General features: G+C 37.0%; 2 protein-coding genes across 9 annotated transcripts in view; one reads left to right on the top strand and one right to left on the bottom strand.

Moving 5' to 3' along the window:
• Positions 1-16,974, bottom strand: part of CNOT4 (CCR4-NOT transcription complex subunit 4) — a 147,357-nt gene that overhangs the window by 69,692 nt on the left and 60,691 nt on the right. For all 7 annotated transcript variants that reach the window (XR_009209505.1, XM_032761845.2, XM_032761843.2 and 4 more), the window contains exon 2: positions 7,137-7,402. Coding sequence is in view for 6 of the 7 variants with exons in the window: in XM_032761845.2 (XP_032617736.1) it covers positions 7,137-7,310 (174 nt within the window). In the remaining variant the exon portion in view is untranslated. The remainder of the gene's footprint in view (positions 1-7,136; positions 7,403-16,974) is intronic.
• Positions 13,359-13,849, top strand: LOC116814392 (succinate dehydrogenase [ubiquinone] cytochrome b small subunit, mitochondrial-like). Of its 2 annotated transcripts, XM_058427031.1 has the most exons (2): positions 13,359-13,530; positions 13,676-13,825. In XM_058427031.1, exons 1-2 carry the CDS (start codon positions 13,359-13,361, stop codon positions 13,762-13,764), a joined length of 261 nt encoding a protein of 86 aa, XP_058283014.1. In that variant the 3' UTR covers positions 13,765-13,825. The 2 variants fall into 2 exon arrangements, with proteins under 2 accessions (XP_058283014.1, XP_032617741.1); XM_032761850.2 differs by having other exon boundaries at positions 13,359-13,849.

The raw sequence follows: 16,974 nt of genomic DNA on the forward strand, positions 1-16,974 counted from the left end.
TATAATCCCAGCATTTTGGAGGGGGCTGAGGTGGAAGGATGCTTGAGGCCAGGAGTTCAAGACCAGCCTGGGCAACATAGCGAGACCTTTACAAAAAAAATTTTTAAACAATTAGCTGGGCATGGTAGCACATGCCTACAGTCCCACCTACTGGGAAGGCTGAGACAGAAGTACTGTTTGAGCCCAGGAGTTATAGACTGCAGTGAGCCATATTTGTGCCACTGCACTTCATAGCCTGGGTGACAGAGCAAGACCTTGTCTCTAAAAAAAATTTTAAAAAGCAGAGCTTGGAAAGGAAAGAGTAAAACTGTCTTTTTGTATAGAACACATAATCACCTATGTAGAAAATCCTAAGGAACCTATTTAATTAACAAGGCTTCTTGATGTAGATGGTCAACATTCAAAAATGGTAAATTAGCAATAAACAACTGGAAAATGAAATTTTAGAAACAATATTGGGCTGGGTGCGGTGGCTCACGCCTGTAATCCCGACACTTTGGGAGGCCAAGGCAGGTGGATCACAAGGTCAGGAGATTGAGACCATCCTGGCTAACATGGTGAAACCCCATCTCTACTAAAAATACAAAAAATTAGCCAGGTGTGGTGGCACGCGCCTGTAGTCCCAGTTACTCCGGAGGCTGAGGCAGGAGAATCACTTGAACCCGGCAGGTGGAGGTTGCAGTGAGCCGAGATCATGCCACTGCACTCCAGCCTGGGTGACACGAGTGAAACTCCATCTCAAAAAAAAAAAAAGAAACAATATCATGTGCCATAGCTAAAAAACATAAAACATGGATAAATATAACAAACATGCTGCACTATTATGTATACTGAAAACTATAAAACATTGCTAAAGAAATTTTAAAACATGTAAAGATATACCTTTTCATGAACTAAAGGAGTCAACATTTTTAAGATGTCATTTTTCCTCAAAATGATCTATCTATATAGTTAATGTAATCTCCATCAAAATCCCCGTAGGCTTTTTGTAGAAACTCACAAACAGATTCAAAAATTTATGTGCAAATGCTAAATACTCAGAATACCCAAAATAAACTCTAAAAAGAATAACAAAGTTGAAAACCTTGTCACACCAGGTTTCAAAACTTACAGTAATAAAGACAGTATGATATGAGCATACGGATAGATATAATCATCAATGGACAGAATACAGATGCTAGTATTGGATTTATACATTTATGGGCAATTGACTTTCAAGAAAGATTTCAAAACCAATCCAGAGGGAAAGGACAGTCTTTTCTGCAAACGATGCTGCAACAAGAACATCAGCATAGGAAAAAAAAAAATATCATGACCCCTACCTCACATGTGAGCCACTGCAGCATAATATGATTGCTTTTTCATTTCTCTACAACTTTTTGTTTCCTGAGTTAATCTGTTTTGTCTGATTATATTTTTAGGTGTTTATTACTAATTCAACCATCAAATCTCTTCAAACTGGCAAAATGGTCTCACAAGACATTTCTCTTTTGGAACACCAAGTATTCTTTTAATTTTATCTTTTTCTACAAATCCCTCTTGGAGTTCTCTGATGTGTTGCATTTTGGACTGGTTGCCCTCTTTACCTTGGGCACAGCTGTTATCCTTTCCTCAGCGGCTTCTCTCCTGTGTTGGATCTCCTGTTTCCTTTATCCCATGATTCTCTGTTCTTTATTCCTTCATGTTGGTGGGGCACATCCTCCAATAGATTCCTGAGAGAGAATGTATGGAAGGTAAAAAAATTTTGAGGCCTCTCAGGTCTGAAAATGTCTTTTAGTGTACCGTCACACTTAATAGTTGAGCAGATATGGAATCCGAAGATGAAAATTAATTTCCTTCAGAAGTGTCTTCTAGCTTGAAGTCTTGCTATTGAGAAATCTGAATGATTCGGATTTCTTGTCTTTTACGTGCGATCTACTATTTTCCTCTGTGGAAGCTTGTAGAACTTCTTTGTCTTTGGTATTCTGGTATTTCAAAATAAAAAAGTTTGCGTTGGACACTTGATAGGCCCTTTCAATCTGAAAATATGTTCTTTGGTTCTGGGAAATATTCTTCAATCATATTCTTGGATGATTACTTCCCCTCTGTATCACTGTGATCTCTTCCTAGAGTACTGATCTCTTCCTAGAGCACTTACTTGTTTGGTATTTGACCTTCTTGATTGATCCTCAAATGAACTTAATCTCTTCTCCCAAATATTTCATCTCTTTTGCTTTTTGTTTCACTAGAAGATCTTTTCAACTTTATCTTCCGATGCTTTCCTTCAGTTATTTTTGCTATTATATTTTAATTTCCAATAACAATGGTTACCGTTCACTGAGTATTCTTCTTTATATCATCCTGTTCTTTTTTTTTTTTTTCTTGAGGCAGTAACTTGCTCTATCACCCAGGCTGGAGTGCAGTGGCATGAACATGGCTCACTGTAGCTTCAACCTCCTGGGTTCAAGTGATCCTCCCACCTTAGCCTCCCAAGTAGCTGGGACTACAAGCATGTGCCACCACACTCAGCTAATTTTTGTTATTGTTATTAGAGACGAGGCCTCGCCATATTACCCAGGCTGGTCTCAAACTCCTATCCTCAAACAATCCTCCCACCTCAGCCTCCCAAAATGTTGGGATTATAAGCATGAGCCACCATGTCCAAACCACCATCCTGTTTTTGTTTCATAGATACATTATCTTCTATTATTTCTGAAATAAAAATAATAATACTTCTGTTAAAGTTCTCATTTACTTGTATAGTCTCTGGTTTCCATGGAAATCAATACAGAATGCCACATCAGTGCACCACCTATGTTCCCATATCTGCTGTTTCCACCAGTAGCTTTCTCAGAAATGCTGCACTAAAAGGACACATAAAAGCAGTCTAAGAAAAAACCAAGTAGCCTGTGCCTGTGTTTAGCAGCTAGGACCAAAAAGGAACACTAAACTCTCTTGGCTTTTAAAACCTGGTTGTCTCTGCTTTTCAAAGATATCAAAGCTAAGAGAAACTTTCTGCAAAACAGTCACGTTTCATATTGTAGACTGAGAACAGGAGCTTGATTCAACTAGTTCCCTACTTGCATCTCCCAAGTTTCTTCAGATCATCTCAATATGCCACCTCACAGCATGGCCTCTGTAGACCCTGTCCCTGCAGGGTTGGGTTACATGTAAATGGTACCTTCATGACCTTCTCTAGGCCTCTAGCAACATTGTGGTTTTCCTCTGTGTTAACACAACCACTGTAGATGGCCTCCAGAGACCAAAGACTTGCTCGACTCCGACTGACACAGGCAACTTCATAAATATTTATCTTGCGCTGCGCTGAGCAGATTCTCTGGCAAGACTAGGCCAGGATTCAGACTCCAAGACTCTCTGCTGCCTGCAGTACAAAGTCTGGTGACCAGGAGACCAAGGAGAGGTTCTAGGAGATGTGATTAAGTCAACAAGAAACCAAAAAATTATTCCTGGCCTAATAACAATAACCACCTCAGCTAAAGATTTAACTTGGAGACCCTAAATGGAGGTTGTCTTAGACCTCTGTAATCTGGATTTCTTTTTTCTGTAACTGTTGGAAAGTTTTGGTGCTTATCCTTGGACAATCTTTCATCTTTTCAATTTATGATCTCATCCAGTCTCACGATGTTATAAATAACACACTATATGCTAACTGACACCCAAATCTGTATCTCCATACCAGAACCTCACCTGAAATCCAGACATGAACATTCATTCACCTGTCTACTCAATATCTCCACTTAGATTTCTAATAGGAATCTCATACTTAACATGTCTAAAACTGAGTTTCTGATCTTCTCAAAAATCTATTCCTGATGCAGTCTTCCCCATGTCAGTTAATGGTCATTCTTTACTTCCAGGTGTTCAGTCAAAACCCTGCAGTCATCCTCAACTCTCTATTTGTTTGTATGGTGGTTCATGAATAATAAAGTTCATGAATCTTTGCATGTGTGAAAATGTTTTATTATGCCTTTACACATTAATAAAATTGAGGGCTCTCCTTTCAAAGTTATGGTCCCTCAAAATTTGGGAAAATAAATTTCTCAGTTTATTTTCTATAATTGTAAAATGAAAATATTGGTATTAATTTTAGTCTTGTTCTTTTGTATTCTAAATATTTATCTCTCACAAACTTTTAGAGTTTTCCCTATTCTAGATGTTCTAAAATTTCACAATTATATAAACAGATATTGATCTTTTTCAGTGACCTTGTTTCACACTCACAGGGCCCTTCTAATCTAAGAGGAATTTTCTTCTATTAGTTCTTTGATTATTTCTTCCTATTCATTTTTAGTTCACTCCTCTGAGACTGCTCTCAGCAGAGATTAGAACCTGTGGATCTATGATGCTTTTCTTTCATGCTTTCTATTTTTTCTCTTGTTGCATCATATTCTTCAATAAAAACCCACTCAGTATAAGCTTCCAATTTACCAATTTGCTCTTGTAATGTGTCCATTTTGCTTTTCAGGCCATCTATAAGATTTTTCAAGACCCCTCTAATTGGTTCTTTTTATAAGGAAATATAATCTTTCTACATGAATATGACATTCCCTCTTTCCTTTCTGAAAGGTACCAATGATAGTTTTAAATGTCTTTCTGTTTTGTTTCCTGTGTTAGGATCTTCTATGTACTGAATTTTGTGCTTCTCTTTCATGATGTTGGTTTTCCTGAAATCTGTGTTAATTCTTTGCTTTTGCACACCTTTACATGTGAGAATCCTGGTAATCTGCCTACAAATGCTATTTCTGTTTACTGCAAGCTTCTCCTTTGTGACTGTAGCAAGGACATATTGCTGGACAGGTAATCTGCTAGGTATAGAAGCTCCTAGTTCCTCCAGAATGTTTCCATTAACCTTAAGGCTCTGATTCAAACTTACAATCACTGTTTTAATTAGAGGGCATCTGTCTCTGCTATATGGCACAAAAAAGGGGATAGGCCCATAAGGCTGCTCTGACACCATACTTGACCAACTACACTGATATTTTTCCTAGGATCCTGAAGCACTGCCATTCCTTTTTTTTTTTTAAAGCAGTTTTCTCTTGAGCTGATCTAATGCTTCCTCCTTGAAATTGATTCCAACGTCCTTCTTGTCTTTCAGAGATTCCTCACACTTTCTGGTATTCCCAGGACACCCTTTTATCCATATCAAGCTTTGATAAAGTTATATTGTTTTTACCTTTAAAATCTTCTATTTTTTTTTCTTTTTTTACTTTCTAAGGACTTGAAGTAGTTTTAGGTAATCTCTTAAGACTGAAATGATTTTCTTTGTAATTTCCCCAAATAACTTATTTTTCTCTAATGACAATTTAATAATTGGTCCTTTTAAGGTGACTTCATAACATCCCAAAGGGAAAAAAAAAGAAAAGAAAAAGATAAACGTCATGAAGCCAATCAAATTTACAATCCTTAGAGTCTTGGGCAATCCTGAAAGTCATTACTTCCGATGAAATAGTTCAATATGATTGTCTTCTTATGGAATGACTGGGAACCAATTTCTAAAATATAACTAAATGTTTAAAATCCATAAACAAAAATTTATATAGATTTTGCCCAAAGCTAATGTTAGGGTTTTCATTTACCTTTCCATTCACATTTCTTAAACTATATTAACTACGTGAAATATCATATATATACAAATTATATATACACATTATATATGTTATATATACAATATATGTGTAACTATATAAATGTATAAACTACATTAACATTGAAATAGACCTAACTTTTTATTCATATAATACATATACATATCCACTGGATTCATTTTAAAAATCTAATGATAAATAAACAATGCATTGCCTTCTGAGGTTTATTATAAATTCTCAGGTAAGAAAACTGAGAGATAGATTATTTTTTAAATTTTAGATATCTAAAACACATTTCAGCTTTCTCAAAATTTGATAGTAATGGACACGAAGTCTTTAAAATGGGTAATTAGAAAATAAAGTTTAAGTTATACAAACATTAAAGAAAAGGCAAATTCCATAATAAAGTGGCAGATATTTGCATTAATCCCTAAGGTCACAAATAAAGTCCTTCAAAATACAAATGTGGCAGTCCTACCTATCCTAGTAGTTAATTCACTACACTGTAATTGTGTTGCTGGTGCTTATCAAAACAATAAAACCCATAGAATATTAAAAATAATAGATTTGTAGAGTTAGGAGGGGCTTTTCTTTTTTTTTTGAGATGGAGTCTTGCTCTGTTGCCCAGGCTGGAGTGCAATGGCACGATCTTGGCTCACTGCAAGCTCCACCTCCTGGTTCACGTCATTCTCCTGCCTCAGCCTCCCGAGTAGCTGGGACTACAGGCGCCCGCCACCACACCTGCCTAATTTTTTGTATTTTTAGTAGAGATGGGGTTTCACTGTGTTAGCCAGGATGGTCTCGATATCCTGACCTTGTGATCCACCCGCCTCAGCCTCCCAAAGTGCTGGGATTACAGGTGTGAGCCACCGCGCCCGGCCAGGAGGGGCTTTTCAATAATACAATAGTTCAGAACAGACTATAGACTCAAAAGACATATTTGAATTCCAAACCTCCTACCTACTACTCACAAGTTGATGACTCTGGACAAGTTCTCTAAGCTCCTGTTTCCTTGAGTGTAAAATGGGAATATCAATACCAGCCTAAAATTGCTGTAAGGGCTCAAGAAATGAGCATTTATTATCTTCTGAACGAGGATTTCTCTGTCATTTTAACTCTTTTTAGTAAACCTCTTCTCTCCGATTTTGTACTAGAAAATTGAGGTGAATTTCCTCCCACATGTAATATAAAATGTTTTTCTAATTTCATGCAACCCTATCCAAATCCATTACCTCTCTATTCTTAATTTTCTTAAGCAGTAAGCATCCCTGACCATGTCTTTCTCCTCGGATAAAAACAACAACAAACTAAAGGCCAATCAGAGAGGTTATATGACTTTACAAAGATCATACAGCTAGTAAACAAAGCCAAGACGTGGCCCTGACTCCCAGTGCAGTGTTCTTTCCACCTTATTATGTCTTAATATACATAATAAAATAATATAATCAGGTGAGGTTTGCACAGTCTTTTAAATTCACTTGCTCATATACATGGCAGCAAAAAACTATACAATTAAAACAAATCACTGTGATGTTATTTTGAAGTATTTACCTTTCTACATGCAGGACAAAGCCCATTTTCATCAGTGCGAATTCGATGCCAACAAAATCGGCAAATCTGGTAGCCACAGGTGCAAGGGAAAAAGTTGATATCATCTATCTCCAACGGCTCCATGCAAAGAGGGCACTCCACAGGGTCTTCCTTCACATCAGGACTGCGAGACATCTTCACGTTTATTAAACAGCAGCAAAAGTTTATAATAATTTAAGGGAGAAGGAAGTTCAGCACTGAAAGCTTAAATGTAGGACTTTGACAACCTGCATGAGAAGAAACAAAATACACTGTTTACTACTGGAAAAATGGCACAGTCAACAATTAAGAGTCACACTGTCAAAAACTTTGAAAAATACTGACTGAGCAACTACTGTTATCAACCTGAAATGGCTTTCAGAATGGATTTCTGAAAATTTTTGAATACCAAAACAAAAGGCCTGGCATCATTAATATTTTGGATTCAACATAAATATAAAAGAGCTTCCTTTTTTTCTCGATAAAACATTTAGTACTAGCCTATAGCACTAATCATAACACATTTTAGGGAAATAAAGCACTCTTAACTGTCTCATCTTTGACCTAAAACCTAGTAATATTGCCACATAACTAGAAGACTATTACACTATTCTAAAGTTTGTCACAATTTATAAAACAAATCGAATGAAAACAAGAGACTTCAATCATCTATAGTTACATGTTAACATCAAACTCTTGACACAGGAACATAGGCTAAAACTCAGAAAAACTCGGATGCCACAGAACCATAGACCTTAACTATACAACTAATTACATAACAATATGCCAATGAAAACTTCTGACAAACACGTATTAAACAAAAGTATTCCTATGGTAATACTACAAAAAGCCTACAATAAACAGGAAGAAAGAAGGGAACAAATAGACCTTCATATCACAAACACTTTTTGAAAAGTTAAATAATATAACTTTTTAGATTATGGGGAGTTTTAAATTTTTAGGTAACAGTTTAGGCTAAAGCCACTGTTAGATTAAAAGGTTAGGTTGAAATCACTATTTTAAGTTAAAATCTGATAGCCTGCAAACTAATCTATAATTCTATACTAATCCCTATCAAAATCATGGTGGTAATTTTTTACATAATTGGACAAACTGACCCTAAAGGTTACATACAAGAATATATGCATGGGAATCATTTTGAAGCTTCTGGGGAAAAAAGTGGGAATTTGCCCTATCACATACTAAATTATACTATAAAGCTACAGTAATTTAAATAATTTCCTATTAATATAAAATTAGACAAAAGAGCAAAGTAACTAAAGAATCTAGATGTAGCTGGGTACAGCAGCTCATGACTGTAATCCCAGCACTTTGAGAGGCCAAGGCAGGAGGATCGCTTGAGGGCAGGAGTTCATCTCCAGCCAGGAGTTCAAGACCAGCACAACATAGCAAAGCCCCCATGTCTATAACAAATTTTAAAATAAGCTGGGTATGGTGGCACACACCTGTAGTCCCAGCTACTTGGGAGGCTTGAGGCAGGAGCATCGCTTGAGCCCAAGAGTTCAAGGCTGCAGTGAGCTATAATTGTGCCACCGCACTCCAGCATGGGTGACAGAGACCCTGTCTCAAAATTAGAAAAATCTAGAAACAGACTCATGAGTTTATGAGATTTTAATATTTGATAAAATGTATAACTCAAGATGGGAAGGCTGGACCATTTTATAAACAGTGATGGGACACTGGGCTATCCATTTGAAGAAAAAATAGTATATAATCTAATACTGCAATTTTTAAAAATCCCAAATGATCTAGTGATCAATAAATTATTGAAGTGTTAAAGAAAAAAAACAGATTTTTTTTTAAATCTTGGGATATAGAAGGTCTTTGTAAGCAAAACAGAAATTCAGAAGCCATAAAAGGAGACAATCAACTAATCAACTTAGCAACATGGAAAGAAGAAAACATAAATAAAATTAAAAGTAAGCATCAGAGTAAAAGATATGTTTGCTACATATAATGAAAAGCTAATGTCCAGAATGTATAAAGAAATCCTACAAAGCGTAAGACACAGACAAGTTAAAAAAAAAAAAAAAGAGAGAGAGACAAGAAAATGATAAGTAGTTACAGAAGAATTACAAGTGATTAAAATACATGAAAAAATGATCAATCTTTAGTTAACAGCCAGGTAACTTATTTATTTATTTATTTTTTACCCCATCAGCCTGTCAAAGAAGTTAGTTTCACCCAAAGTAGACAAGTAGAGAGGATCAATGATCTAGTCCCTCTTTCAAAAGAGGAAATGGGAACACATTACTTTGCCTTAAGTTACACACTTATTAGTACAGCCTGGATTCCTTCTAGGAAGTTTTAGCCCTAGATAATCTGTGCTCTTAACCACTCCCTTATACCACCTCCTAACTAAGAATCTATTCTACATAAATAGTGACACCTACATAGCCAAGTGTTTGGCTATGTTCTACAGCATTATAAGAGTAGAAAACTGCTGGCCAGGTGCAGTGGCTCACACCTGTAATCCCAGCACTTTGAGAGGCCGAGGCAGGTGAATCACGAGGTCAAGAGATCGAGACATCCTGGCCAACATGGTGAAATCCCGTCTCTACTAAAAATACAAAAATTAGCTGGGCGTGGTGGCACATGCCTGTATTCCCAGCTACTTGGGAGGCTGAGGCAAGAGAACTGCTTGAACCCAGGAGGCGGAGGTGGCAGCGAGCCAAGATCGTGCCACTGCACTCCAGCCTGGTGAGAGAGAGACTCCGTCTCAAAAAAAAAAAAAAAAGAGTAGAAAACTGCAAACAGTATACTGTCCATTAATAGGAAAATCATTACGTAAATACGATATAACATAAGGTATGTTGATCAGAATGTCTATCCTAGTTATACTTTTTAAAGAACAGCAAGTATGGATATACAATTACCTCCATAAAAACATATAAACCCTGTATGCGTATATATTTGTTTCACTAAGAAAATAAACGCATGGAAGTTTAGACACCAAAATGATGTTATTTCACACAAGACAAAATGGAAGTAGGAGACTACTAATTTTTTAAAGAAAAATCCATATTATCTAAATTGCTGCAAAAAGTGTATTTTTTTCACAATTCAAATGGCCCTTTAAAAAAAGAGGAAAATTGTTTTCATTTCCTTTAGAAAAATTACTTCTCACTTTTGCTAATAATTAGAAGAAAAATACAACGAAATAGTGTCTTCTTGTGAATCTATAATTATTTCAAAATAAAATTAAAAAAAAAAAAGAAATGCCCAGATTTGCCACTAACAGTTTTCAGCATATATACAGTTAGGAGTTTAAAGCTGACTTCTAATAGGTCCTCCAACTTTAAACATCCCAAAACTGTACCTGTAGAAAACATAGACTCAAATATAGGTTCCAGTAACAGAAAAGTAAACTGAAATAATCAAACGATGCTATCTACACTTCTAATACCTTTGATTCTAAGATATCATTTCTTTAACCACAGGTTATTAGAGTTTTAGTGAAGTAACTTATGGAATGTTGGGAAGGAAACAATACATTGGGGCTTATGAATAGAAAAGCTTTCTAAAAGGTAAATTACATAAATAAAAAATGACATACTGAGGTTTTGCTTTTTGATTGTTTCTATCTGCTTTTTAATTTTAAAAAAGTTTACAAGAGTATGTATCTTTCAGTTTAGGGGGAGGTTTAGAGGAACAAAAAGGGACAAAGAAGAAAGAAATCCTTTAGATAGTTAATACAAAAGTAAGTACATTTGTGCACTTCTAGCACCATGGAGAGAAGCCACAGAAGCCGGCTGCCAAAAGTAATCTCATAAATGGTAAAAGGTAGGAGGAGGGTAGTCTGATGTGGTAGAACACTGCAATACAAGGTCAAAGAGTTGACTGACTCATCTATTTCACAAAGTAACTATATGATCTTGGATAAGAAATTCAAAAGAATTTGATGTACTCATCTGAACAACGAAGAAACACAAACTTTTAGGGAATTTCAAGTATAGAGCAATTTCCTAAATGTATTATAGTACCCCTCTGAACTAAGCTTTTAAAATAAGCTTTGAAATCGACTCTCCAAAATACCCTTGCCCAAATTTTCATTTAGAGAATAATTTTACTTAACAAGCCAGACAACTAATATTAAAATTAAAACTAAACAGGGCGGCGTGGTGGCTCATGCCTGTAATCCCAGCACTTTGGGAGGCCAAGGCAGGCGGATCACCTGAGGTCAGGAGTTCGAGACCAGCCTGGCCAACATGGTGAAACCCCGTCTCTACCAAAAATACAAAAAAATTAGCCGAGCGTGGTGGTGCATGCCTGTAATCCCAGCTATTTGGGGGGCTGAAAAAGGAGAATTGCTTGAACACAGGAGGCAGAGGTTGCAGTGAGCCGAGATTGTGCCACTGCACTGCAGCCTGGGCAACAAGAGCAAAAACTTCATTTCAAAAATAAGTAAAATAAAATAAAACAATACGTTCAAATAATAAGATTTAAAATGTTGTAAGACATAGAAATAAAATATCGTTTTAAATGAAAAGGGCAAGAAAAGCCAATGATTTCCTGAATGGGGTGCAGGAGTCCTTAGAATTAATCTGGCAGGGAAAAAAATATTCATTTTTAGCCATACACAGTGGCTTATACCTGTAATCCCAGCACCTTGGGTGGCCAAGGCAGCAGGACTACTTGAGCCCAGGAGTTCAAGACCAGCCTGGGCAACACAAGGAGACCTTGTCTCTATGAAAAATTTTTAAAATTAGCCAGGTATGGTGTTGTGTGCCTGTGGTCCCAGCTACTTGGGAGACTGAGGCAGGAGGATTGCTTGACCAAAGGAGGTCATGGCTGTAGTGAGCCATGTTCACGCCACTGTACTCTAGCCTGGGTGACAGAGTGAAACCCTGTCTCAACAACAATTCTGCCAGGCACGCTGGCTCACACCTGTAACCGCAGCACTTTTGGAGGCCAAGGCAGATGGATCTCTTGAGGCCAAAAGTTCAAGACTAGCCTGGGCACCATGGCGAAACCCTATCTCTACCAAAAAAAAAAAAAAAAAATTAGCTGGGTTGGTGGCATACGCCTGTAGTCCCAGCTACTTGGGAGGCTGGGATAGGAAGACTGCTTGAGTCCGGGAGGCAGAGGTTTAAAAAAAAAGCCTTTTAATATACATAATCCAATCCTCACAGTGACTTGGTAAGAACACACTATACCCTTTACAAAATATGAAACTGAAGCTAGAGTGTTAAAGATACAATTCAAAAACAGGACCCAACTTCAAAACTCATGCCCTTTCCAACATGGTAAGACAGAAGTCACGATTACTGATGTTGGAGCTACGTATACTTGGAAGTGGAGTGCAAATGCCCAAAGAATAAAACAACATTACTTTTTAAAAAGTTAAGCTCTATGGCAAATTTTTACTCTATTACTTGAGTTCTTGTTCTCTACATCAACTGTAACTAGTAACTATGACATATGTAATAATGCTCCTGCATCACCAAAAATCTCACATACCATGTAGTAAGTACACAAAATAAAAATCATACACTCAAAATTATGTTTGAAAGTGTCTTATCACTTATAAAGTGTTGCTGTATACATGGTTTTGTGTTTAGGGTCCTGTTCAAAAGATACGTATAAGAATACACGAGAGGCTGGACGCAATGGCTCACATTCACAGTCCTAGCACTTTGGGAGGCTGAGGCAGGCAAATCGTTTGAACTCAGGGGTTCGAGACCAGCCTGGGCAACATGATGAAACCCCATCTCTACAAAATGAGCCGGGCGTGGTAGTGCACACCTGTAGTCTTAGCTACTCAGGAGGCCGAGGTAGGAGGATCACCTGAGCCAGGAGGGAGAGGCTGCAGTGAGCCGTGATATGGCACTGCTGCACTCCAGCCTGGGGGAGATAGTGAAACCCTGTTTCAAATAATAATAATAATAATAATAATAATAATAATACACGAGAATGTAAGGTAGTACAGCCACTACAGAAAATAGTTTGGTGGTTACTAAACTTAGAATTAGCATATGACCCAGCAATTTCACTCCTAGGTGTATATTCAAAGAACTGAAAGGACTTGAACAGATACTTGTGCACCAGTGTTCCTAACAGTATTTTTGACAATAGCCAAAAAATGGAAAGTAATCCAAGTGTCCATTAAAGGAGGGATACACAAAATGTGGTATATCCATACCATGGACTATTAGAATATATTCAGTCATCCTCAGGAACGAGATGGCGGTTCTCTGGAGGCTGAGTGCCCTTTGCGGTGCCCAAAGAGGCCGAGCTCTGTTGCTGCAAACCCCAGTGGTCAGACCTGCTCATCATATCTCAGCATTTCTTCAGGACCGACCTATCCCAGAATGGTGTGGAGTACAGCACATACACTTGTCACCGAGCCACCATTCTGGTTCCATGGCTGCATCTCTCCACTGGACTAGCGAGAGGGTTGTCAGTGTTTTGCTCCTGGGTCTGCTTCCGGCTGCTTATTTGAATCCTTGCTCTGGGATGGACTATTCCCTGCCTGCGACCCTCAATCTTCATGGTCACTGGGGCCTTGGACAAGTTGTTACTGACTATGTTCACGGGGATGCCTCGCAGAAAGCTGCCAAGGCAGGGCTTTTGGCACTTTCAGCTTTAACCTTTGCTGGGCTTTGCTATTTCAACTATCACGATATGGGCATCTGCAAAGCTGTTGCCACGTTGTGGAAGCTCTGACCTTTTTGACTTCATACTTTGAAGAACTGATGCATGCCTCTTTGCCTCTGCTTTGTCATGCCATTAAGCTCACAATAAGGAAGAAATAACAGATAAGTCCATTGGTGGACAGCCTTCTTCTCTTAATCACAAGGTTATTTTCAGAATTTAATCTTTGAGGAAAAGGTTTGAGAGGAATTACATCTAAGAAATTGTGAGACTGAGTTCTGTATTCTGGTGAGTTAATAGGGTTGCCTCCCAGCTTCTTATAAGACTCACAGTTAACTAAACATGATATATGAGATTTTGCCTTTTAATTTATCAATCTCTTAAAAAGAATCCAGCTTTATTACTATTAGTATATGATCAAACTTCCATATTTGCCCTGGGAATAATGGACAAAGGGAAATACTCTTAATTCATGAATAAAAACTTTGCAGAAAATTAGACAAGTGTTTAATTTTCGAAAACTTCCCTCTCTAGTCAGTAGATACCACCTACTGATGGTTACATATACTAGGGAAATTTTTAAATTAGGAAATGCTGATATTTCACATTATAAATTTCTAAATCTTAGGAAGAAATGCTTGGAGTGCTTCTGAATATAGAGAAGTTCCATTTAAGGGCAAGTTTCCCCTTGTAGACATACCAAAATATTACCAATTGTAAACTGAGATTTAATTCTCAAATGTGTTCTACTTGTTGTAAAACAATCTGTCCACAAATATAAAACTATAAGTAATAAATTATTATTTTCACACAATGGGAATCTCCAATGTGAAAATGTATTCTATGAAAATAATTTTTTAAATAAAATGTTGTATAATAATAAAAAAAGAATATATTCAGTCACAAAAGGAATCAAATTCTGATACATGCTACAACATGAATGAACCCTGAAAACACTATGCTTTAAGTGAAATAAGCCAGTAACAAGAAGACAAATATTTTATGTTTTCACTTTTGGTTTCTTGTTTTCGAGACAGGGTCTCACTCTGTCACCCAGGCTACAGTGCAGTGAGTGGTGGGATCATAGCTCACTGCAACCTCAAAATGCTGGGCTTTATAAAGCAAATCCTCCCACCTCAGCCACCTGAGTAGCTGGAACCACAGGTGTGCACCACCACACCCGCCTAATTTTTAAAATATCTATATAGATGGGGTCTCCCTGTGTTGCAAAGGCTGGTCTTGAACTCCGGGCTCAAGTGATCCTCCCGCCTCGGGCTCCCAAAGTGCTGGAATTACAGGCATGAGCCACCATGACCAGCCTGATCTCACTTTTATGAGGTATCTAGAATAGACAAATTCAAAGATACAGAAAGTGGAACAAAGGTTACTAGGGGGCTGGGGAGAAGAATGGGGAGTTATTACTTAATTGTACAGAGTTTCTGTTTGAGATGCTGAAAAACTTTCTGGAAACAGACAGTGGTGATGGTTATACAACAATGTGAATGTACTTAATGCCACTGCATTGTACATTTGAAAATGGTTAAAATGGTAAATGTTTATGTTATATATATTTTGCCACAATAAAAAAGTCAAAAAAAGAAAAATATGCTGTATACACTTAAATATAGTACATAACAGTACTTTTATAAAATTTAAAAATGATTACTGTATTTAATTAACCCTTTAATTTTTTGCCAATCTAATCGATGAATTTTTAATAACTTAAATATGTAGCTAGTGGAACTCCAATGAATACAGTTACACAGAAATAATACTCCTAAGTATATACTGTACACCAGTTATATATACACTGTAATTATACATAATTGAAAGCTATTTATAGATATGAAATACACACACAGACACACACACACACACACACACACACACACACACACACACACACTTTGGTACTGTATAGCATCTTAAAAGTTTCCATAAATTCTGGAGGTGGTTCTAGCTAGAAATCAAAAAGTAAAAAAGATTAAAAAAAGAAAAAGAAAAAAAAGTTTCCATAAAAACCATACATGCAATATATACATAAAATTATAAACTATATATTTTTATAATTAGTCTGTTCCCACTAGAATGGAAACTTCAGGACTTTATAATTAATCTGTTCCCACTTGAATGGAAACTTCAGGAGGGCAGAAATGACCTGGTGCATCACATTTATGACAGTATACCATGCAGCTACAGCATGGCTTCCAGTATATACTAAGCATTCACACATTTGATGAATACGTAAAAGAAAGAATAAATTATTTGTTATATGTCTGTTATAAATGACAACCTTCGAAAACAAGAAACAGCACTTTAAGTTGTCCATTGTTTCTGTATTAGACACATTTCACAAAGCATGTTATTTACATAAACTACACAAAGACAAAAAACAGACTAAAGAGTAGCTATGAACAGTGTGCTAAGTGAAAAAGTTTAAATATCAGCACTAATACTTAATTTCCCGTTTTAAATTAGGTGCCAAAGTACCAATGTATATCTACCATGAATATTCATATATTGTAGAACTCAGGACTGTATTACCTTTAGGAAGCAAGAAAAGCTTACTTATGTCTTAGAAATCTGTCTACCTAACAACTTTTAAAAGCCTCTCTCATTAAAGGTTAAACTGCTGTTATACAGAAAAATCAACTATGTAGGACTGCTTTCTACCTATCACTTTGCTATTTATGTAGTAAAATATTTGTATTTTACTTTTCTAAGATGTAAATCAAAAGCAGCATACAAAGCATCTCATATAATTTAACACGTCCCCAGAGATAGCTGGGAATCTCTTCCCAAAGGAGCTGACTTCATTTGCAAGAGTGTGATGTTCAAGCCTAAAGGCAATATCAAACCCAAGGTTGAGTGAAAGGCATTTTGGAAGAGATTTAAAATACAGGCTGAACTGTAGGCCAGCTAGTTTGCAGGTGAGAACCAGGGAATAAGACAGCTGGGATGCACCCCTCTGGGTCTGAACAAATTGTACGTGCAATGACCTCGAGAGTTGTATGGATCTGGCTAAGAAGCAATTTATGTCCTAGGGTATTGTTAAAGACAACAGAGCAGTCAGCCAGCAATCAGTGGAGCTAAAAAGCTGGGTGTGGTCAGAAAAAGAAACAGAAGGAAGCTCTGCCAAACACTGTCAGCCCAACACTGCCAGGTGCCAAGCAGGCATACACAAGTCTGTGCCCCTAAGGAGCAA

Source organism: Hylobates moloch, unplaced genomic scaffold, assembly GCF_009828535.3.
Source record: "Hylobates moloch isolate HMO894 unplaced genomic scaffold, HMol_V3 SCAFFOLD_1, whole genome shotgun sequence".
NCBI classification, from domain to species: Eukaryota; Metazoa; Chordata; class Mammalia; order Primates; family Hylobatidae; genus Hylobates; species Hylobates moloch.

Excerpts from the sequence above, each read along its gene's own strand:
- LOC116814392 (XM_032761850.2), top strand. The coding sequence starts at position 13,359 with ATGGCGGTTCTCTGGAGGCTGAGTGCCCTTTGCGGTGCCCAAAGAGGC.